Source organism: Podarcis liolepis (genome assembly GCF_965112155.1).
Source record: "Podarcis liolepis genome assembly, chromosome: 8".
Taxonomy (NCBI): Eukaryota; Metazoa; Chordata; class Lepidosauria; order Squamata; family Lacertidae; genus Podarcis; species Podarcis liolepis.
This window is the reverse complement of record NC_139560.1, coordinates 10,934,831-10,959,173: the sequence shown is the minus strand read 5'-3', so window position 1 is coordinate 10,959,173 and position 24,343 is coordinate 10,934,831. Positions and strand designations below refer to the sequence as shown.

Sequence of the window (24,343 nt, the reverse complement as noted above, 5' to 3'; positions counted from 1 at the left end):
TATAACCTGCCAAAACAGCATCTTTTGTTTTGTTTCTTGAAGGTATCCTTCACGCATTGAGAAGATAGACTATGAAGAGGGGAAGATGCTTGTCCACTTTGAGCGCTGGAGTCATCGTTACGATGAATGGATTTATTGGGACAGCAATCGGTTGCGACCCCTTGAACGGCCATCGCTGAGGAAAGAGGGTCTGAAAGATGATGATGAATTTATTGTAAGTGTTTATTTCTCCCCTTATGAGAATATCTTCATATGGAAATCTTGGGTCATAATAATAAACACGCTTTCATGGAAAGCAGAGAAATAAGTAGATCTTCCATATAGTTTGTTCAGATATTTAAGTTCTCTATATGCTAGCATTGAATACATTTGCAGTCATGTTAACGCACTATTTTCTTAAACCCTTTAAAACAGGATTTTCAACCTGGAGAAGAGGTTCTAGCTCGTTGGACAGACTGTCGATATTATCCTGCAAAGATTGAAGCAATTAACAAAGAAGGTATGTATAACTTAGCCTATTGGCTTGAACCAAAAGTTTATCTGGTCTACTGTTCCACTTCCACAAGTGCTTTGTTTTGTTTTTGCTTGAAGTCACTACATCCAATATTCATTGGCAGACATTATTTCCACCCCATATATACATGCAGCAATTGGACTTAGTCTGAAAATGGAGTGTGTCTTTGGTTAATCCTTCCCACCCTTTATGGAAGGTGACTGTTGTTAGCAGTTGCTGGCCCCAAATTTGTAATGAATTTAAGAACAGAATCCAAATAAAAGAAATGTGCTTTCATCTTTTTACATGAATGAATGTAAAATCCAGGTAATTTGTGATTGTACTCTGCAAATCTTATTTGGGTTGCATGTCTGAAAAGTTCAAGAATTCACAATTCTGGATTTGTCACGACTGGTTCATGCACAATGCTAAACCATGGTTTGCTTATCCCAAAGGCAGTTAAACCATGGCTTCCTTCTCCCAAATGTCATTTCATTGCTGATCTTCCCTGTTAAATGCTGCTGTAGTTTTGGCATATGATGGATGCAGGTGGAACTGTGGTCTAAACCACTGAGCCTCTTGGGCTTGCTGATTAGAAGGTTGGCGGTTCAAATCCCCGTAACAGGGTGAGCTCCCGTTGCTTTGTCCCAGCTTCTGCTAACCTAGCAGTTCAAAAGCATACCAGTGCAAGTACTGTAGATAAATAGGTACTGCTGTGGCGGGAAGGTAAATGGCATTTCCATGCACTCTAGCTTCTGTCATGGTGTCCCGTTGTGCCGGAAGCAGTTCAGTCCTTCTGGCCTCATGACCCGGAAAGCTGTCTGTGGACAAACGCGGCTTCCTTGGTCTGAAAGCGAGATGAGCGTCACAACCCCATAGTCAGCTTTGACTGGACTTAACCGTCCAGGGGTCCTTTACCTTTACCTTTTACCTTTAGTTTTGGTATAGCACCATGTGGCATCTCTGAGGTGGTGTGCTAATATGCAGCTTAAATTTTACTTCCCTATCACCATATCATTCTTTTTCTAGGAACCTTTACTGTACAGTTTTACGATGGAGTGATTCGGTGTCTTAAACGAATGCATATAAAATCTATGCCAGAAGATGCCAAAGGTCAGGTAAGTGAACATCCATGTTAGATTATCACTACATATTATTTATTCATATACTGCTTAATGGCCAAAGCAGCTTCTAAGCGGTATAAATCCAATTGTGGAAAATATAAATCACACCCCTTCACTCTTTATTCATCTATCCACAGTGATCAGACCCTTCAGAGTCTGTATTTCCAGTTACTTGTTTGCCATCCACAGGTGGAAAGTGAGGAAACTATGTTATCCCACTAACCAACTATTAACCACTCTGGTTGAAATCTGCAAGGTGGTTAACATCAGACGATCCTTAAAATTTAGCATTTTGATTAGAAGGGTTCTTTCCTTACTTGCCATTGTGTGCCTTAAAAAAAGTTCCCAGTTTTCATGTGGAAGGCCATTGTTTCTTGCTAGGCAATTTCTGGCATTTGGTTCTCCTTGCTTATGCCTGGCATTTTCAGCAGGCAGATGGTTCTCACATATAGCTGTCACATGGGGAGGAAATCTCTGCCATGGTTCTACCTAGAATTCTTCATCTAGAAGAGTCAAGGAAGGAGCCTTCCAGCCTGCCACTTTTGCTTGGAGATTGCTAGGGAATACTAATCCTGAAGAGGATCTGATGTGTTGCTTGGTTTAGAAGTGTGCATGACATTGGTCCGCAGATACAGTATCCGCACAATATATTTCTCCTTCTTTGCTCTCCTTGGATTTCTGTTGCCTGTCATGGCAGATGTAGACAGTAGGATATGTTCTAGTTGTGGTTATTGAAGTTTTGCTTACCTATGTAGAACTACAGTTTGCCAAGCACTGCCTGCACCAGAAGGTCTACACAGGCATTCAATAGTACAACAAGGTTTAGATTAGCTGTAGCCCACTGGTATAGAGCAGTCCCTTTTCTTTCCCTGTAATGCCCAGTTAAAAGATCATAATTGTGCAGGTAAAGAAAGACCTCTGTTTGAGACCTGTAAGAGCAGCTGCCAATCAGAGTAAATAAAATTGTGCCAGATAGATCAATGATATGACTTGACACGAGGCAGCTTTTTATCTTCGTATCTAGGTTTTGAACTTTGGCGGTACACTAAGAATGAACTGGGTTGTTGTTTTTTAATGTGGGCCTTCAAGACACTGTGGAATATTTCCCCAGGAAAGTGGAAATTTTGCCTGCTCAATTGCATAGCTACAGCAGTAGATACACAACATCTGAGTAGACATTGCTTGGAAAATAAGAACCAGTCTTCCTTGAGAAGGGTAGAGAGAATGATTCAGAGTTTGCATTCTGGGGTTTTTAATTTTTATTATTGGTTAGTATTTTCTTGGTGGCATTTTTAAGATGAGCAAAGCTAGATTCATTTTGTTTCTGAAGCAGAATTTCACTTTGTTTAAAACGAACTATCGGGCTGAGCTTTCCAATAAAATATGTCTTTGTAACAAGCAGAAAGTTAAACACCGTTTGTCATCGCCCATTTTTTGAGTACAACTGACTTTTTGCTCTGACATGATTAATGGAATGATGTCCATGCAGCCAAGCTGCAAACCTAAAGTGGGCAAAGAAGGAATTTCCAGGTGTCTTTCAGATACAGTGTTTTTTAATGCATGCTAAAAAAGAGGAGAAAGCTAGAGGGTTCATACCTCTCACCTATGCTTTCTCTGCAGAATAGGGTCCCTTCTTAAGCATAACAGCACAGGATTGTCAAATGGTTGCCAGCAGTCCTGATGCAGGGACTTCCGTTTCATCAGGATTGGCTTGACTTAGCACAGAATGAGTCATGATGATGTGCAGTCTCCCCCAAGTCTTTCTCATATGTAAGGAACCACTTACAAGTTCTTTGAGTTATCCCTTAAGCAAAACTTTATGGCTATTTAGAAGTGTGAAGAGTGCCTCTGAGAAATTTTGTTAACACTTAGCAAAAGTCTCTTGGGTTCTCAGGGCATTCCTGATCTGTTTTGTCTGTGGAGAAGCCTTCAAATTTCATTTTAGATGAAATTTGAGGAGCAACTGTATTGCATCTCCATATTGGGAATAGCTTAGATGTTGCCCCCACTAGTCACTCACCCCCTCTTCAGTGGACGGATCTCATCTTAGATTCCCCGCAGTGAAGCGCTTGACGTTGGTGTCAGGTCTTGTGTTTTTAGGAGTATAATACGGCACTTTCCCACAAAAAGATTGAAGCTTACTTGGCTTCCATCCAAAAGTGCCGCTGCTGCTCTGGGAGAAGTTTACCCAAACCAGCGGAACGAATGGTGACAGAGGAAGCAGCACTGAGCATCCATTTTGAGGCAGGATTCTGAAAATGTTCCTTAGTTCAAACATCTCTTGAACATCACAGGATGTCAAAATAATAGGTCCTTGTATTTCACGTGCATCTGTGCAATGTAATGTTGGCTGCATTCCTCAGTTGTAGGTTGTGAACCACTGTATTGGCAAACCAGTGTGGTACAATTGCATGGGCCCCCATGCGTAACGCAGGAAAATAGCCACTCTTAGTTTTTGAAAAATTGGCTGTCGAAACGTGTGGTCAAAACAAGGCTTTCTGTTCTCGAGAATGGGCTCCATCTTAGATGCACGTGTGATCTGCACAGTGGTAGAGCCACCGCCAATAAAAATGTTGTTTATGCGTAATGTGTTATCATCATAGAGCTGTGGGAAATTTTGAACGTGAAGTAAGCCCATATTGTAAAATAATTCAGGGCGCAACTAGCCATAGCAAAAAAATTATTGAAGGAGTAGGGCTTTTAAATGGTTAGGATGTGGTCCAACAGCGCGAAACTTGTATAAATGAAAACCAGCAGGAGAAGTTGGACAGAATTCCTTTCAAATCATTTTGTGATGGAGCATTTCAGACAGATAAACGCAGCAAAATTTTGTTTTTGCTATGTTGTCAAAAATACTACTTTTCTGTCTACTATTTTCAACTTGCTGCTCCATAGCATTTAGTTGCAATAAGGAAATGAAATGGCAAATGTACCACCACTAGATACATTTGTGTCCAGCAATATGTATGTATCCAACAGAAATGGGTTTTTTTGGAGCAAACCTGGTTGGGTGTAGTGTCTGAGCCTTTAAAACTGCATGCTTATGCATTTCAGTATTCACTTTTAGATTCCTCACCTATTTTCTCTCATTTCAATCTCAGAAATTTTCTTGCATTTGATTGAGAGCAACTACACGAGTGATACAACAATATGCACATAAATATATAAGCCACCAATTAAGAAAAATACTATGCGTTATTAAAATTTCTCTCTCTGTGTCACTTAATGTAGAAGTTGTAATACATTGTATTAATTTTGCAGAAGAAAATATTATTCTTCCAATAGTTTTCTAGCATTGGGGTACTGTTGATTTTCTGACTTTGGTTGGCCCCAAACCATGACTGGTGGGCGCAGCAAAGTGAATTAACTGCATAGATTTTTCAGGTTATGTTCTTATTTAGAAAAAGATTTAAACTGTTGAGTTTGGAGGCAGATATTTTTGAGGGAGGGATATGAGCTATTATGAAAGATGCACGGGAGTCTTCTGGTGGAGAGACGTTTATGATAACTTGTCTCTTTCTGTTTCCATGTTTGTGTTTTATCTTCGATATAATTAGGCGCGTGAGTGGCAGCAGATAGCGCCGGAGCTGAGATTAGTGACGGATAACGATCCACATGAAGTGAGTTTTGAGGGACTTGAAGGAGAGGGAGGGCTCTTGGCACACAGGAAACGGAAGCTGAGGAGAAGCCATGAAAACCCGGTTGTGCCAGGACCAGCAGAAGAGGTGACAGTAGGTGGAAAATGAGAGCTGTCAGAGAGGTGGGGCAGAGATGTGTAGATCCTCAGAAGGTGAGAGCGAGCAGTCCAGTGTTGGTTCAGGTCTGCCCAGGATGGATGATGTTTCAGGTAGGCATAATGTTTCCAGCGAGAACGAAAGCTTCTTGTAGAGGACAAGCATCTGAAAGGTGACAATAAGGTAGCTATCTGTTACTGATGAAAGTGTTGGTGGTGGAATGCTGCTCTCTGTTTTGCTTTCTCACTTGTAAAGCTGAAAGGTGGTTCTGAATTGTGCCTCTAGCAAAATTTGCTTAGACCACCATGGTGAGGTGAAACAGGCTTGGGCCTGGTCAGTGCCTGGGTGGAGGACCTTGGAACCGCATGTATGCCACCTTGTGCTCCTTAGTGGAAGAAAGGTGGGTTAGGAACGTAAGAAAATGAAATAAAGTAGTAGCTTTATCTTAAGACAAAGGAATTTTGTACAGCCTCTGAGGTTCTGGGTTAGTGTTCATGGTTTCTTTGCTTTGCTTACATAGTTTCCTGAGCTTTGACTCAACGGTAGCAGCTTTCAGATTTTGCAAACAATCAAAATTATTACATGTAGCTCTTGGCTAGCTGTTTGGGTCACTGGAGATGTCTGGGATGGCGGAGGTAGGAAAGAGATGCTAAGTGGCTGGAAAAATAGATGATCTGGAGAAGTAGATCAATTTTGGGTGGTCAGATCATCCAAGCTTTGGAAATAGCTGTCAGGAAGCTTGCAAGTTTGCACAATTCTCTACAGAGATTTCCTCCTCAAAAGGTATCTCCTTCCTTTGTGTGGTTGGTCTCCCATTCTGGCAGCACACAAACTCATTGTAACATTCAAGAGAAGTGTTGTGAATTCATTCTGCTTTTTGGCTACTCTGCCATACATAATTTTGTGTGCGTGTGTGCAGAAGGCAAATATTTTAATATGCAAGCACATTTCTGCAGATGCTTGCATTATAAAGGTACAGGTGCCAGAGGTCTGGCTTGTGGCTCCTTTCAGCTTTTAGAGGGGAAACTCTTTGCCCTGCATAATGCACCTCTTTTAAAATACACAGTTGGGGGGAGCATCTAAATTATGAGCATATCTGAATACATTTAATTTTGGAGCACTGATTCTTAATACATAGGTGGGAAAAGCACGTGCAAGATCACTATCACCCACCAGCTGGAATTCCGGACAGTGTTATATAAGACATGGCCTTTTCCCCTAGCCAGTGATAATGGAGTGGAAATGTCCCACAAACTTTCCCACTGCTTTGGTTTCATACAGAAAATAACCCATTTCAGAAAACTCATTGTTTCATAGGATTATGCCGGAGTACTTCTCTACACAATACATAGTTAAACAAGGCAATTCCCTCCCATGTGATGATAACTACCAACTTAGATGAATTTAAAAGGGAATTAGACAGATACATGAAAGATAAGGCTAGCTATGTCAACCATGTTTCCTATACTGCCTCTGAATACCAGTTTCTAGGAATCACAAGTGTGCAGCTGCCCCCCGGTCCTGCTTGCAAGCTTCCCAGAGGCTGGCCACAATGAGAACTGGTTGCTGTACTAGTTGGGCCTTTGATCTGATCCAGCAGTGGTCTTGCTGCAACCTTATCCATTCATAACAATGAATGGGTCATATCCAAACCGAGTTGCTGATTGCAGGTCGCATTGAAATCAGTTGGTCAAGTTAGTCATTAATTGGCTTGTTCCGTTGATTTCAGCAGAAGCTAAATAAATTAGCCTGGATTCAACTCAGGGAATAGAATACCAGTAAAAATTGGCAGCCCCAAAGGTGTAAATAATGTTTTTCAGGTGGCTGTCATTGGGAATAATGCATGCATATATAATGTAATTGCACAGCTTTTTAGTGCCTTTACAATTTAAACAGTGTAAAGAAGTGTTTGTATTGTTGCAAGCTGAGTTTTTTAAGTATAAAATGTAAGCTACCTTAGGTATGCTTTATTCCCTCCCCCGCCCCTTCAAAAAACAAATTACAGTTCAAATACTTTGGCAATTTGAAAAACTATTGATTTATCTAGCATGGAAAATTAATGCTTGACATTTTTTAGTTCAGTTCACAAAATCAAAGTGAAACCAGATCTCCCACAAACAAATTTTATTTATTTATTTTTAAATTCAGTTCATGTTTGTCCTGAAAAGCTATGCAATAGCTTGCTTGTACTCTAAATAGCCTTAGACTTTGAGATAATCTATGAATATAAGAAGCCAAAGTAGTAGTTGAGTAGCCTGTGCCAGTGGACGGTTATAGGAAGCTTTCCAATTACACTTAGATGTATGCCTAAATATGTAAAGTGTGAATGTGACAAATGTGTTGCTGTATAGATATATGTGTCATGGAGCTAGGATTGGCTGTAGGTTCTCTGCCTTAGTGACATATGTGGGTTTTTGAAATAACGCTATGAACAGGTGAGATAAGGTTTTGGTTCCATAGCATCCTGATGTTTGCATGCAGATTTAACATGCAGGTACTATCATGCTCTGGATTGATTTTGACATAATCCCACAGGAAATGTGGCAACTTCAAACAGTGTGATAACTCTTATCTGAGGGTTAATTACAGTGATTTCTTGTATGCAGATTCACCATGAAACCTTATTGCGGCTGGCCATGTAGGGAAATGGTTATTAGATGACTTTTATCAGCCACCAACTCTAAAGATAGTATAATCTATTTCCTGATTAAACTTGCTATTATAGTGTCTTAACAGTTGTTTCCTTTTCCCAGGTCTTGCATTTAAATGTACATTTTTTTTTTTAATTTAAAGACAGTGGAGATGTGATAAAGCCAAACATTTGCAGGAAGAGGATATGTTAGCAGATTTTTAAGAAGAATGGTAGAGATATGCTGAGTGTGTGTAGCTCCCAAATAGGAGTCTAGGAGCAGGTCTCTCATACAGGTCTTAAAACCTGTAGTTCTAAATAACACACACATCCCACCTGCCAGGAAAACTTATGTTTTCCCATCAAGTCACTTGTTTCCAGTCTTCCTTTCCATTACTAACCTACCCCTCTTCTCATCATTCCAGTATCATGCGCCCCATTCGGAAAATTGTGTCTCAGGATGACTGTGTAGCAAAACACTGAATTGAAAAGAAATGAAAGAACACTAATAAAAGCAGATTTGAATGCTATGGTCTCTGCTTAGAGGCAGTTTGCCACTCAATATCAGTTACTGGAGGGCAACAGCAGGGACGTGCTGTCACTTTCATGCCTTGCTTGTGAGACATATGACAGGCAGCTATAGGAAACAGGGTAGTCGATTAGAAGTGGACTGTCAAGTCTGATTCAGCCTGGCTGCTTTTATTCAGAGATATTTAATTAATAGACTTTAGGACCATAAACATAAATGGTAATTTAGTCTGCCTTCAGTGTCACTCAGATGGCACCAAAATACATATGCTGCCATTCTGTAAAATAGCTCTCATGTGACACAGCTTTAGTTTGGAGAATAAGTGTCTGGAAGGCATGGAAACACTGGCTGTGGTTTGTTTTCCCTGTGGTTTGTTCAGCAAACCTTGGGTGCTCTGTCAGATAAGCATACAAGCCACAGCTTATTTCTTCAAAGCTTGGGAAAGTAGCTTGGCAAGCATCTTGAGGTGTGGTAATCAAACAAACTGTGGTTAAGCAACACTGTTAGTAAAGGGTAAAGGGACCCCTTACCATTAGGTCCAGTCGTGGCCGACTCTGGGGTTGCGGCGCTCATCTCGCTTTATTGGCCGAGGCGGCCGGCATACAGCTTCCGGGTCATGTGGCCAGCATGACTAAGCCGCTTCTGGCGAACCAGAGCAGCGCACAGAAACGCCGTTTGCTTTCCCGCCGGAGCGGTACCTATTTATCTACTTGCACTTTGACGTGCTTTTGAACTGCTAGGTGGGCAGGAGCAGGGACTGAGCAACAGCAGCTCACCCCGTCGTGGGGATTCGAACCGCCAACCTTCTGATCGGCAAGTCCTAGGCTCTGTGGTTTAACTCACAGCGCCACCCACGTCCCTAAGCAGCACTGTTAAGTAGTGCCAAACCATAGCTGAAAACATGCCCTGGTTTGTGAGCAAACAAAAAACCATGACTTCATGTTGTATTTTTTTGCCAGAAATTCATGATTTGCTGGAGCTAGGTTCAGAAATTTAACTAAACTATGGCTTAACATTATGTGTGGAGCAGACTGCTCTCTGCTTTACTTTGCATCTGAAACTTTCTTTGCAAAGCTGATCTTGTGAAGGTGGCTGTTGTAAAATAAAGCTCTCTCTTGATGTGGTGTTGGAGAAATAACATGCAGCCAGTCTGTCAGAGATTGAACTCCGTGTGAAATAATCCCACCCATAAAACTTTTCTTTCTTCATGCAAGGTGTGTTTGAGCGTTTAGATTACATGTACTATGGGTACATCCATGTGCAGGCTACACATGCTATGTTTATCAAGCCCTTGATTCCACCTTTAAAGATTCTCAGATCTCTGTGGTGCTTGCAAAACAGCAGGTCATGGAACAGAGGAGATGCTAGTTTTTCACTAACTGCTCCAGATGTTTTCCTTCAAAGAACAGCTTAAAAGCCTGGGGAGAAATTAAGCCTTGATGTTGCAGTGGGATGCAGTAATCTTGCTTTAAGGGAAAACCTAGCTAAATTATCAAAGTATGTTTCCCTTTTTTGAGCACTAACCTTAGCAAATCGAGGAGATAGTTGAGACGATAGAATCATAAGAGATGTTGTTTTGCCTGTAGGACAGGAATGTTTCGGTGGGGAAGAAAAATAGAATTTAAATTCTAAATTTATTTTTCCACAGAACATTTTCTTCTTCCTAAATTCATTGCTAACAATAAACATATGCCATTCACAAATGTAATATTACACAAGTTTGGCAGTTTCAGAACTTATAGCTTTGTTTACAAAATGTGAGAAAACATGCCAAATTAGGATGTAAGAAAAATTTCCAAAGCAAGCTGAATATTATCCGACACAAATTACCGTGAAATAGGATTCCCTCCCAGTTTACAGTTTCTTGAAAATGCACATCACTGATACAGAAGGTTCTAGGTTCATTCTGAATACTGGTGATGTGAATAATCCCCGGCAGTCTGCAGAGCTGCTGCCAGTCAAAATCGATGTAGCTAGGATAGCTGGACACATAGTCTGACCTAGTATAAAGCATCTTTTCTATGTCCTGGTTTGTACAGTGCCAAATTTATAGATGCTTAAGAAATATGATTAACATCTTTGAGTGCCAGGGAGAAAAACGGCTAAGCTGAACTGGTGTTTTCGGCTTTTAAGAGCTGCTGCCACAAACCTCCCCACCCCACCCCACAAAAATTTGCTTCTCTCTTTTTTTTGCATGCATGTGTACATGCTATATGTTACGTAGCAGCCTGTACAAAATATGTGATGAATATCTATTTCCTTTCAGTTTGCATGGAAAATGGAAAACTCAGTTGAATGCGCAAATCTGTAAAAATGCATTTAACATGAAAAAAGTTCCCTTTCTCCCAAGACCCTTTTAGTCGCAGTTGGATTTCATTTTGGCCTAGTTCACCCCCTTGTTCTCTCCCTCTTTTCTCCTTTGCTGCAAAAGGACTGGATCGCTCTGGTCAAAGCTGCGGCGGTGGCCGCTGCCAAAAACAAAGCGGGAGTTAAACCTCGGACCAGCGCGAACAGCAATAAAGACAAAGAGGAGAGAAAGTGGTTTAAAGTTCCTTCAAAGAAGGAAGAAACGTCAACCTCAGCAATTGTCCAGGAAGTTCAGAAGAAGGAAGAGCAGCCTACATCCAGTGAGACACTTGGTACAACTAAATTTTTATACATCCTTCCCCACCCTGCCGCAGAAAAAGTAGACTGTGTGGGTGGGTGTTAGCAATCTGTCTATTACCTCCCCAGGTGACTTAGATTTATGAAACAGCAACTGCAAGCAGAAGAACTTCCATGTTTAAAAAATCAGATAAAGCTGTCGCACACTTTTGAATATTCTTTCAGAAATCAGTAAATAAATCTTCTGGTGTCTTACTGCGCTGCACAATATATTTCTTAAGTTTTTGTGTTTGGGCAAGGTTTTTTGAGATATGACCTTATTCTGTGATTTCATCTCTTATAAACACAGGATTCCCTCTAGTGGACGTCCCAAAGATTGCCTTTGCACAGGCAGAGAATGCATTGGCGCACAAGAGGAAAAATAACCTAGGCAACTCATTTCAGGCAAAGAGGGCTCGGCTTAACAAGATCACTGGTAAGCTCTCCTTTAAGACTTGGCGTTGTGACTGCTTTTGCCTTTGTTTGTTACAAATATCCATACTTCTACTCTAAGGTGCTGCATTGTGTAAATGCTCACACGCTGTGCTTATTTTGCATTGTCGGGGAGCTTTCTAAATCTTTGAAAAGTGAATTGTTCATTGGTTTGGTGCTTTCGGATCATTCACATAAGGTGCTCTTCAAGTGTGTATTAGGAGAGAGTGGGGTCATTTGTATGACTGTGGCATTGGTCATATTGCCATGTTGATTAGCTGTTCTTTAGATGGATAAGAACTGACTTGCTGGATCAGACGAAAAGTGTATCAAGTCCAGCTTTCTCTCCTCAGTAGCAGCCAGGATATGAAAGGGATGTTTGCCCTCCACATCCTGTACTATAGTTAGAAATATGTTGAACCGTGGAGGGGATTCCATTACTTGGGAGTGCCTAGTCACTTCTGACATGCCCCTGTTTCCTTCGTCTAATCCTTACTCTCTGTTAAATTTCTGGGGACCACGTTTTAAGAAATGACAGTGAGAAGGGGTTGCTCTCCCTCCAAATACTCTGGCTCTCTTCGACCCAGCCTTAGACCTGGCTTTTCAGGCCTTGACTGTGACCAGGAGACCTTTGCATAATTAAGAATAGGGTTTTGTTTCTGCCACCTACATCCCTTTCTTGACCCTATGGTGATCCATGCCTTAAAGTTGCCTCTCACCTGGATTATTGTAACATGCTCTGAGGGGCTCCTGTGTTTGAAAACCGTTTAGAAACTTGAGTTGGTTCAGAATGCTGCGGCCAGGCTTTCTATGGGGCTGGGATATAGGAGGGTTCATGTTACCCCAACTTCACTGATTGCCTATTCATTTGTGAGCGCAATCCGAAATTCTGATTTTGACCTATAAATCCTTAAATGGCTCGGGATCAGGTTACTTACCACTTCACTGCTTGTTCATGTTTGGTTACTGTTTTCAATATACACCGCTCATCTCTCCTTCAGGAGAAAGAACAAGGTAGAAATTATTTCAAATAAACAATTAGTGCTGTTCCTCGCGACTGGAAATTTCTGTTGATTAGAAGAAACCTAGGGAAACTTACAAGCAGGCTCAGCTGAAAAGCATGTTTAATTGCTTTGGGCTTCTGGCTTGCTTTTCCCCATCAAAAAGAGGCCAAAATGTTATCTTGCCTGCTGGGTCTTCTAATTCAAGTTGAAAACCACACAAACCCTGTTGCTTTATAATAAGAAACTGACTTCATGGCCATCCAAATATATTTTGGAAGGCAGCATATAAACGTGCTCTGCTCTCTCTGCTTTTATTAACCTTATATTTTTAATCAAGGTCAAGGTTTACTTGTATCATGCATAAGTATGACAGCATCAAACTGCAAGTCAGCATTAAAGCTACACTCCCGCTATGTTTTTATATATGCTGGAAGCCGCCCAGAGTGGCTGGGACAGCCCAGTCAGATGGGCAGGGTACAAATAATAAATAATAATTGTTATTATTACAAACCTTATAATTCAACAGAAACTCTGATTGACTACTGATTAACAGATTTTATGAGCAACAAAGAAATACGTCATTATTCATCTCAGTTACAGTGGAACCTCGGTTGTCGAATGCTTCGGAAGCCTAACAATTCAAAACCTGAATGCTGACAACCCAGAAGTGAACGCTTCTATTTTTGAACGATTTTCGGAAGTTGAATGGCTTCCTGAGACTTTTTTTCTTCTTTTTTTTGCAATTGACTTTGCAGCCAGCCCATTGATCCTTGGTTTTCAAACATTTTGGAAGCCGAATGGTCTTCCGGAACGGATTAAGTTCGAAAACCCAAGGTTCCACTGTATCTCTATCTCACTGAATAAAAACAACAGTTTTACCTGTGATTGACTGTTGCAACAGTTATAATTAGATGCTGCTTACCTGTTACATCACTGTACAAAGGGCTATAAAACAAGTGATGTGAGAAGGGCCTAGTGACATCTAACATGCAAATACAAATTTGCTTTGGCAAGCGCCCTTCAGGAATTCATGTGTGCTTGCTCATACTTCAGCTGCAGTGCAGTAGCAGTAGCTGTATAGGGAAGAGAAGACTTTCCTCTGTGGGGCACCATTTTTTAAAAAAGAAAGAAACCAGCCTGGGAGGGTTCCTGCAGCCTTAGTCAAACCCAGGTCTTGCTGCTGGAGAACATACTAAGTCTGATTTTAGTAAAATCCTTGAACTCTTATTCGCGTGTTTGTCAGAATGCATGCAGGCTTGAACTGGGTCGAGGGCATGTGTGCAAGCCCTGACCCCAGTATCCCAGTGCACATGGGTTGCACTGAAGATGTACAGGCAGGCCTGTGTAGGGAAGCTTTTAATGTTTGATGCATTACTGTATTTTAATATTTTGTTGAAAGCCGCCCAGAGTGGCTGGGGAATTATAAATAATAAATGATTATGATTATGATTATGACTACTCCTCTATGAGAACAGGGCCTGGGACTAGGTGTGCCAGTGGCCTGATTCAGCAGGCACTTCTTACACTCTTAGACAGGGTAAGAAGGGCTCAGCAAACTTTTTCAGGAGGGGGCCGGTCCACGGCTCCTCAGACCTTGTGGGGGACTGGACTATATTTTGAAGGAGGGGAGGGGGAATTGATGCAAGAGCACCATGAGCCCCGGTGACTGCTTTCCTGTGTCTTGCGAGCAGCAGGGGCTGGTGGCTGCGGCGGAGGGAATATTAGCGGCGCGCAAAAGGGCTCTGAAGAGGGGCTGGTTAGAATGGCAGCTGCTCGAGCGCTGCTGCTGCTGCAGGCACCAACAAAGCCCAGCCCCCTTCCTCCTCTAGACAGGGCAGGGAGAAGCCAGGAGGAGGGAGGGAGGAGGCACCACTTCCACATGAGGGAGAGGGAAAGTATGCACCCTGGCGATCCATGCGGCAATTCCTGGACCATCCGTGAGCCAGATCCAGAAGGCAGTTGGGCCTGACCTGGCCCGCGAGCCTCCGTTTGCCTACCCGTGTTCTTAGATGTTCTCACGTCCAGCAGGGGTCCTGGAAAACAAGGCTCCTAATCACAGGCTACTTCTAAGCTTATTCAGCTGAATGTAGTTGGCATCTCCTTTCATATCTTGGCTCTCAACTTCTGAAGCTTGGAAGCAGAGTTGGCAGGTGCAGGGATGTTGATGGCAGGGCTTTAGTGAATGCCACCTCCTCACTTTGAAGCCTGCATGCATTTACCTGAATATAGAGAAGGCTTTGGGCACCAAGGGTTCTGTCAAAGCCAATGTCAGGACAGCGTAAAACTACCAGTCAGTAATAAAGCATCAGGCGTTGCAGTTTAAACCTTGTGTTTCCATAAAACATGAAGATGGAGTCTACTCAGATCCACCCGTAAGATTATACTTGTCATCAAGTAGACAGAAGTGAATTCAAAACAATCCTATCTCTGTGTTCCTTTTTCTTTTGCAGGGTTGTTGGCATCCAAAGCCGTCAGCGCTGATGGTGCTGAAAAAAAGGAAGGCAACAAACAAGCAGCTCCAGTCTTGGAGCAGGTATGAAATTGTAGAGTTTGATTCTTTTGCAAGGGTCCTACTGGAATGTACCATGGGAAATATCAGGTCCATGATGTTAACGTTGCTCTGCCAGACAGAAAGTAAATAGGGGACTAAAGAATTATGTTTACACTTCTGCATAAATGGAGTTAATGAAAGTAAGTCTGCAATCCTAAGGATGCATAGCATGGAAGCAGGTTCAGATTTAAGTCTGGGCTTGACTTCTGTGGTATGGACTTTTGGATCAGACAGCTTGATGTCCCAGATCGTGGCTACCTTTATTTTCATAAGCGAACATCCCGAGAATCGAAAGCTCAGAGATGTCTGTCCCCAGGTACCGTTTCAATATAGCTGGAATTGTGCCCACAAGTGGCTTAGAAGACCCTTGACACAAATTCAGTTTGTGCTTTTCGACACAGGGGTTTTTTGGGGTTTCTTTTTTACATCTGCCAGAACTTCTTTTGTAAGAAGTTTCCTTTCTATTGTAAGAATTGGTGTTGTAAACTTGTATGTGTTTTATGAAACTGTTCAATGAGCCATACCTTTTTTTGCTAGGATGTATATTTTTTAATAAATACGAGGAAAAAAGAAGACATTAAAAATATCTTAGGGGTCTGGTTTGAGTCCACATCTAAAGTGGAGGATGGCCACATTGTCTCCAGCCTGTTCCACTCAGTTGAGTTTTCTCCAGTCGCGCATTTTGTGCATGGCTGTGCCTACTATTAACAAGTCTTGATAAGTAACCACAGTCGTAGGTGCTGCTTTTATGCTATTAGTTGACGCATAGGAATGACTTCCAGGAATGAGCCTGTATCTGAAAATGTGCTAGATATGTTAGTTTATAGGCATGTGCACACAGAGAAGGACAAACTATTCTTCTAAGCCCCTACATGTTTATTAATTCCATTTCTTCAGGATATTCTCATGGTCTGCAGTTTGGATGCAGAAACAGAAGAAGAATTGCTATTCATAAGCAGGTAGCCTGCCATGCCCTATGTGGTTGCAACCCAATCTCCTAACTCACGAGTAGGCATATTGTCAGGGAGAATTTCAGTCTCCAGATTAAAACCAAGCTCTTTCCAGCTTGCAGCTCTTTGAACTGGGTGCTTCCCAGTCAACAGAGCCCATGTAGCTCACCTAGCCTGCCCGCTCATTCTGGAAGAGGAGGGCAATCCTCTAAAGTCACTTTACCTGCAACACCCCACCCCCCTCAAGTAGAGCTCTGGTCAGTGATTCCGCCCGGGGTTTATACACGTGCGCCTTTGCTTGGCCAGAACCCGTAAACTAAAAGCCATACTGGAGTCACTTACAGACCCATTGCATGATGGTGCCTGTGACTTCCTGTTCTGCTTTGAAGCCTGTGCATCAAACAGGAAGTGAAGGCGGACAAGAATTGGTGTTCTGCTCACTTTGGCCACATAGGCTGCAACCCAGCCACCCACCCAGTTGCTGGCAGCTTCCCTTGTGGATGGGTGGAGACACCCACAGGATGACGTCACAGGTGCATGTTCCCTGGACTCCTGTTCACCTTCCCATAAACTACCACGTTCAGCACATTTCAGGCAAGAATGAATCAAGGAAGTGTTTCTGTGTTAGTTAATTCTGCCCGAAAGGTAGCTAAAGAGAGCCCTAAATCTATACACCTTTTTAATTTATTCAGATCAGAGCCTTAATATAGTTTTTAATGTGGATTTTTGTTGTCTAGTGGGTAGTTCGTTTCTTTTTTAAAAAGACCCCCCTTTTAAGAAGAGTGCTTTTCGTCTACCACTCCCCCCCCCCCCAACAACAAACCCCAACCCTTTTCTGAAACATACCTCCATATTGCGTTAAATAATTGGGTCAAAGGAAGTAACCTATACAGGCAACTATATTTCCTCCCCACTCTTTCCCCTCATTAAACCTGTGCTGGTTTTGGTAGCACATTGATTATGGCATGTGCAGCTATCACTTACGCCCAGTGCAGATTTCACCATTGAGCCTGGATTTAGGAATTGGGCCATGGAACCGGAAGTCAATTTCCCCCTGCCCTTCTGTAACTGGCTTTGGAGCTGTGTGACTCCCAAACCAGATGAAAATGGATCTGATACTCTCCTTAACTCTGTATGTTTGAGGGGAAATGTTTGTGTGTGTGAGAGAGAAAGAGATCCCACAACTTCTCCCGATCCCTAAACTAGGGTTCAATTGTGACTAGGTCTTAACAGCCCTTTTTGAGTCAATGCATTGCCGTAATGTATTTTTACTTTTGCTTAAGAGCTGAGAATGTGTTGCTATGCATTGCAGCTTCTTAAGGCAGTACTGCATGTTTCAAAGAACACACGGCTGCCACTAAAAGTGGCAGGTTTCTATTGAGTCACCTCCATAACATCTTGCCTAGTGGCCTTCAAATTGTTTGCATCCAGAACTCTTGTTTAGCTCCAGTCTGCAAGATGGACACAGTTCTAATTTATTTTACTGTTATCGCTCTTTTTCTTTTTTCACTTCCTGTCTCCCTATCCCTCTGCTTTTCCTACTTTCCACCCCATCCCTCTTTTCCACTTTGGTTTTTTGTTTAAAAAAACCAAAGTTGTACAAGCAAAAAGTAATATGGCGGTGGCACTTAGAGCATGACTCATGACCCACCATTTGAAGGCTTTGCCATTGCAGCCCTTGTCCTGATGTCGTGTACTTTCCCTGCAAGAGCAGGGGGGAAAGCACATTGCAAGTGACATCAGGACATGCAGTAAGTGAAATAGACATTATGGAAGTTATGCGTGTTTGTGTTGGCGAGACTCAGCATAGGAATTAGTATTTTTCCAGTGGCAGCGTTGTGTTTTTTGCAACATGTAGTTCCACCCTTACCTTTTTCTTCTCGCGTATTTAAGGATAAAGGCTGCAGCCCCCAAATTGGCTGATCAAGTAGTTGTAGGCATCATAAAAGCAGAGGTGCTGGAAGGCACTCAAAATGTGAAAACCCAGCTCCTTAACCCTCTTCTCCTGCTCACTTCTTACCCACACCACGCCAAATGCTCCATGCCCTTACAAAACCTGGATTTGATTCTGCAGAGAAACCCACCTATTCCAAGAACACAGTATGCAAGAAACAGGGAGGAGGAAGACAGTTAGACAGACTATTTCTCACCAAATGTGCCTGGCAACACATAATGAAAAAGCAATCTTTTTTGCGGCATCCCAATGAATCTGCCCCCTAGGAAATGGTTTGGGGCATTGCAGCCAGTTTCCTCCCCCCCCCCCAATTAAAATAAGTTATGGAATGATTGACAACCTGATAACACTTCCACAAACAGTGCAGCACTAACCTTAACTTACCAAGCAGAGCCACCATTGAAACTATCTCAGTTTTGCAGACTTTGTTCTGTAGCAACAAAATATAGAATACATTGTGTATTTTAAACTAAACATGGCTGGTTTTTGTTTCTGTCGGAAGTTTACAATTACGTATCTACAGGTTGTTGTCAGCATTTCAAATTAACAGCCTATGAAATGTGTCTTTGCAAACACTTTGGTTATGTGGACTCTCTTTTATAAATTGTTTAGTTATTAGCAAATGTTCTCACGGGAAACCAAACTTGAGCTTTTTGCTTCCCCTACTCATTCTTTTTTGGTAGGGAAAATTCTGAATTTGCACACCTTTTTAAAGTTAGCCACTAGCTCCGTTGAAACAAACGATGACTGAGGAGTGAAACCTTAGAGGTCTTGGGCAGATGTAACACTGGCTCCCAGCAAATTTTTTTATTTTTATTTTTAAAAGGCATGCAGATTGGAAGCCAGACATATGAGCACCTCAGAGCAATTCTTCCCACCTAGTATTAGCCATGGTTTAAAGTTGCACCAAAATAAATGCAAACCACGGTTCCTTTAGAACCCAAGTGACCATGTTTTTAAGTGGGTTTTCCAAACCATGGTTATAGGAAACCCCAGTACATGTTAGTTACGGTCTGCATCAGTGCATATATGACTCTAAACTATGGTTAATTTAGGGAAAGGAACGGAGGAGGGAGAGCATTCTTTCATGAGTCTGGTTCCCAATTTGTATTTTGAGCGGAGCCAGCATTAATCCGTCTCGGGCCAGAATGACTTTGCAATGGCTAAGCTGTCTACAGCGATAACATTTATGGTTAAATTATGGCTCAGTTTCCCCCCAAGTGTAATACAGAGGAGAATTTCAGGCCAGCAGTCTTATTAGGCTGCTGATCCCCCCCACTTTTCTGGTTTACAACTGTTTTAACCCTAAACCCTCAGGTTACATGAAGCAGGTACAGTAGTCTATTTAACTGTATTGGGTTGGGCCATGTTTTCTTTCCTTTTGAGCAACAACTGCTTAGATGAACGAGTAACATTCGTTTGAGGTTTTTTCTAATGTTTAATTTTGTCCTTGTTAAGAGGTTAAGCACCTTATTAGAACAAGTTTTAAAACCTTGTTTTAAATAATTTTGTAACTTTGAAAGTAATGGTTGCTGTAGTGATGTCTTTCACACATGTGAAGATAAACAATAAAATCATTTATTTACAAGTTACGGCTCTAATTAATTTTTGGTAAATAAGTTTCTCAATCAGCCTAGATATATGTTCTGCAATCCTTCAAATCCTTGTTGGACATGAATAAATTATACTCTCAATGTGCATGAATTGCTGGTTCATTGGTAGCTGGACGGGACATTTCACACCACCAGGCCCTTATGTGGTACTTCCAGTGTGGCTTTTTAGTGTCTAGAGCACGAGTGGTGGACAACTTAAGGACTTTATACTCGTTTGCAGACCCACCCTAGCCTGTCTTTCATCCATAATGCCAAATGCAACATTAATCTTACTGTACTTGTGACAAATGTCTGTACCCACTTGGGTGGCTGGTTTGCACATTTATATAAAAAATGGCTCAGTTTAGAAGTTGTCCACTCCTCTTCTCTTACTCTGAATGTCCAGAACCACCAGAAGAGAAAGCAGTCAATACCAAAATTACATTGCTTGCGTATACAAAGGTTTGAAAATTGGAGAACGCTCTTGCATATTAGGAGTGTGGTGGCTCTTCTTGCGTGGTGTTCAGCTGTGTTTGTTTGCTTTTACCAAAAGCGGTCACACATAATCTGAATTTCTTCTATGGTTTGATGAAAGGTTTTACTTGCACAGTGATCTTGCCTACCAGATGGAAAATCATTTTTAACTCCATGTGGGAAAGTAGCTACAAACCTAAAATGCTAGTATTTGTTAAACATAGATAGGTCTGTCTTGACACAATTATCCTTTACGTTTATTGGACAAAAATACGATGCAGACAATCACATGTTCGAAAATGCAGTATGCTTTGATTTTTCCAAATTAATTAGCCTACAACGCTTTTGTTATGTTTTTGTTGTGGTTGTTGGATAAAGCGGGTGATATCCTAATGCAAATACATGTGGTGACATTCAGATTACTTTGGGGGTGGAAATCCTTAATCTTTGTTGGTTTTTTAATAATAATAATAATAATAATAATAATAATAATAAAGGGACACTGCCAGACTCTTCATGTCTTGTTTTAAAATTGAACTGAATTTGCAGAGAATCAGGGACACTGCAACCACAAACCTAATTGTAAGCTGTTGGGGCTGACAACCCCAGAGTCAGCCACAACTGGACCTAATGGTCAGGGGTCCCTTTACCCTTTTACTTGCTTTCTGGGGGGCGGGGGTGGGTAGTGCTTTGAAGAATTAGCAGTAAAGTTGCTGTGTCTGCAGAAACGTGGCAAAAATTTGGTTTTGTTGAATGTATTAGCATGATTGAAGAGCTATTGCGTTCAGTTTATGAGAACTGAAGACATGTTTACGGCCTCATATCCTGATCCAGAGACCCATGTGTAGTAGGCTGCAGGTATAGATTCCAAACCCCCTTTCTATAGAGAGTGAGCCCATCCACACATTCATTGGACTGCATGTGGGGATCAGTCTTTCTCTGTTGAAACGAGGGGGGAATCGAGAAAAGGAAATTACAAGGTCATATCCTGGTTCCTGCACCTTGAAGCAGTTCACTGGATTGGAATGGTGGTCTTTGGCTGAGTCCTTTTTTTGAAGTTTCAGCTTGCTTATTTCTTAACTTTGTTTATTATTATTATTATTATTATTATTATTATTATTATTATTAATTTGTGGGGGGGGAATGTTCTGAAAATGTGCTGTTGTTAAGTACTGAAGTTGCTTTTAAAAAAATAAATCGAAATAGAATACAAGAGCTGCAATGAAGAAACTGCAATAAAAGTATCAATTTCTTATTATTTATTCAGGAGATATCACCTAAGCCTCAAAGTCAGAAAAAAAATGAAGCTGATATTAGCAGTTCTGCCAACATTCAGAAATCTGCACTGTTGCCCTCAACTTTGTCTTCAGGAAAGGCTCGCAGCAAGAAATGCAAACAAGAATCTGGAGATTCTGCAGGGTGTATAAAGTCCCTTAAATCACCAATTTCCCCAGAGTTAATACAAGTGGAGGATTTGACCCTGGTCTCCCAGCTTCCTTCTTCTGTGATAAATAAAACTAGTGAGCACAGACATTTTAAAACATACCATAATTACTTCTATTACAGTCATATTGGGAAATAATCATCATTGGGGTGGTTCTTTTTCTTTCCTTTTTTTCCTTTTCCTTTGAATGTGACTTGTATATAACAGACTGGGTTTTTTGGGGGGGGGGGCTGGGAGAGTGGAATGCAAGTGTGACATGGGATATAGTACATGCAATTAAGTTCACCACTGAAGTTATCCCCCACCCCCAAATCCTTAGTAGCCAGTACTGGAAACTCCTTGCACATCGGTCATCTGAAAGGAGGAAGGAACCAAAACCCAAACCAACTCTTTTTGCCGCTTCCAAAAGTTTTCCTATATGGTTGCCTGGAAATTTTGGGTTGTGTGTGGGGGGTTTTTTTGTGTGTGTGGTTTTTTTTGTTTGTTTGTTGTAAACCCATTTGTTTCCAAGATTGAAATATCAAACACACACAGTATGGCACTTGTACGATGGCGGAAATTCATGGCAAGAGCGCAACTCGTCATGTTACACGGAGCAGCAAAGGCTACAGCTGATCTGCTTTGGAGGCACCAATTCTTCAAAAAGAAGATGAGCCATTCTTGTGTGTTGTTGGTGTTTTGTTTTTTGTTCCCCCACCACCACCCTCGCCCTCGGGAAATTCTACTGGCATGATTTGCCCGCTGGACCTACTGGCTCTTGCTCTCTGTGTGACATTTGCTCTTAACTTTTAGTGCAATAGAAGACAAAAAAATAAAAAGGTTTCAGTCCCTGGGATGAGGGTCCAAAGGAGGCTGGTTTAGATGGGGAACAGGAATGTACAAAACTGCAAGAAAACTGATCAGCGAAATGTTTGCAATTGTAGAAATGTCCAAGTCCCTTTGGTAGGGAAATGGATGAGGATATCCTTGCTTTCTTCTGCCCCCCCCCCCTTTTCAGACCGTACCATTTAACATTTCCCTGCCAGAGGGTTTAATCCCTTGTCAGCAGTAAAGTAGAGAATGGGGGATTCTGTCAAGCACTGCTCTAGATCTTTTGCATCTCTCCGGGAAATGAAGAATGACACACAAAAAACTTCCTAGGGCTGCTTTCTTCCATCTCCGAGTTAAAATTATCTTCCGCTGAATGTTATGATCCAGCCATAGCTACTTAACAAGTCTCGCTGGTTTGAAAGGGACTTGCACGCACCTAACGTCTGGTTGGATTGTGCTGCTAATTAATTGAGAAGAGGGAAACAGCTTGTGCAAATGTAATTCTCTCCCCCCTGCCCCCTTTGCACTGAAACGCTTCATCAGTCAATGACACTCTAAATCTTCCCTCATTAAATGTTGCCGTCCACACTTGTTGCGATTGCACATGATGTCGGTAAGTAACCTTCACTGAGGATGATTTGTGCCTTTTAACAATGCAAAGATAGCACTGTAAAGGGAATCCCTCTTAACAATCTGCAGCTATTGTGGTAGTATTGAAAAGCATAGTTGTAGCTTTTGTAGAGAGTTGAGCATTTTGCAGGTCTCTCCACCCCCCTCATTTTTTTTTAAACCTGGGGATTATATATATTTTTTCCAATTATGAGGCTTCTTAAGCTGTGTTTATTTTAATTTATACACTGCTTTTTGAGAAACATTTTCCATAAAGTGGCTTCCATTGGATCTAAAGTTGTTTACAATATATAAAATAAAAGAAGAATCCATTCCACAAATTAATAAATAAAAGAGCAGAACAACAGAAGCTAAGAACGGATAACATAAAATCCCCTGTATATATTACACATTGAAAGCCATTGAAAGGAGGTAGGTTTTCAAATTAGACTTCGTGGTGCGAGCTTTTAAAGTGATCGCTTGAATGTAGATATGTGGAAATTAACTTTGCTGAGTTCACTTCCTCCAAACCATTGCAGTCCCGTTGCTTTCAGCAGAAGAGTTAACCACGGACTTGAATTTCTTCCACTGAAATCAGTGAGATTGCAAAGTGCTTTGCATTGGTTGAATTTGAACCCATTGTAAACCTCCGCCCCTCCCAAATATAAATTAAAAATCCTGGAATTTGACCAAAGGAAAACAAAGGACCCTTCATTCCTCTTGGGAACTTCCCTATGCATAACTCTTGTGTATAAATCAAATCCAGCATAATCCACTCACATACGCATGATTATGAGATCATTTCAATATGCATAGCAAACACAGCTTGCTGTACTAGTGGTAGCGTTGGAATCCAAAGTCCCAGTATTGGGATTCACTGAATCAGTGATATAATAATGGCTTGCAATGGCATGGCTAATACGATGCACTCCAGATCTTGCTGTATTACATACGGCTTCTGTCATTCACCCTTCGCCAGGCTCCTGTGTTTTAATGGAAGTTCTAGTCCACAGCACCTGGCAAGCATGTTGACTTACCCCCTGGTTTTAACTAACGATTGCTTATTGCATTATCAAACCTACCATACTTAATTTCTCAAGGATGTTATAAGCTGGAACACATGCGTGTGCACACACCTTCATTCCAAGGTGGCTTACATGCTATTGAAATTATAAATAACTATTAAAAGCAACAGTGAAGGAAACAGGATTTTAACCAATCTAGTACATTCAGACCGAAGTAAAAGAACAATAAGCACATTGTGAGTGCTTTTCCAAAACCTAACCGAAAGGCTAGTGCAACAAATAAGTTAATATTAGTTGCCGACAAGTCACCAGGCCCTGCAATCCCACAGAGGGCATTCAGTAGATA

General features: G+C 41.5%; 1 protein-coding gene across 4 annotated transcripts in view; it reads left to right on the top strand.

The window, feature by feature from the left end:
- The window catches only part of PHF20L1 (PHD finger protein 20 like 1), a 69,119-nt gene that overhangs the window by 16,319 nt on the left and 28,457 nt on the right, over positions 1-24,343 (top strand). For 2 of the 4 annotated variants that reach the window (XM_083516619.1, XM_083516616.1), the window contains exons 3-10: positions 43-214; positions 415-499; positions 1,523-1,611; positions 5,175-5,237; positions 10,941-11,148; positions 11,463-11,588; positions 15,039-15,121; positions 21,377-21,629. In XM_083516619.1, the coding sequence (XP_083372745.1) occupies positions 43-214; positions 415-499; positions 1,523-1,611; positions 5,175-5,237; positions 10,941-11,148; positions 11,463-11,588; positions 15,039-15,121; positions 21,377-21,629 (1,079 nt within the window). Of the gene's footprint in view, positions 1-42; positions 215-414; positions 500-1,522; positions 1,612-5,174; positions 5,238-10,940; positions 11,149-11,462; positions 11,589-15,038; positions 19,632-21,376; positions 21,630-24,343 lie in introns of those variants that run through there. The other 2 variants (XM_083516617.1, XM_083516618.1) reach the window with 2 other exon arrangements.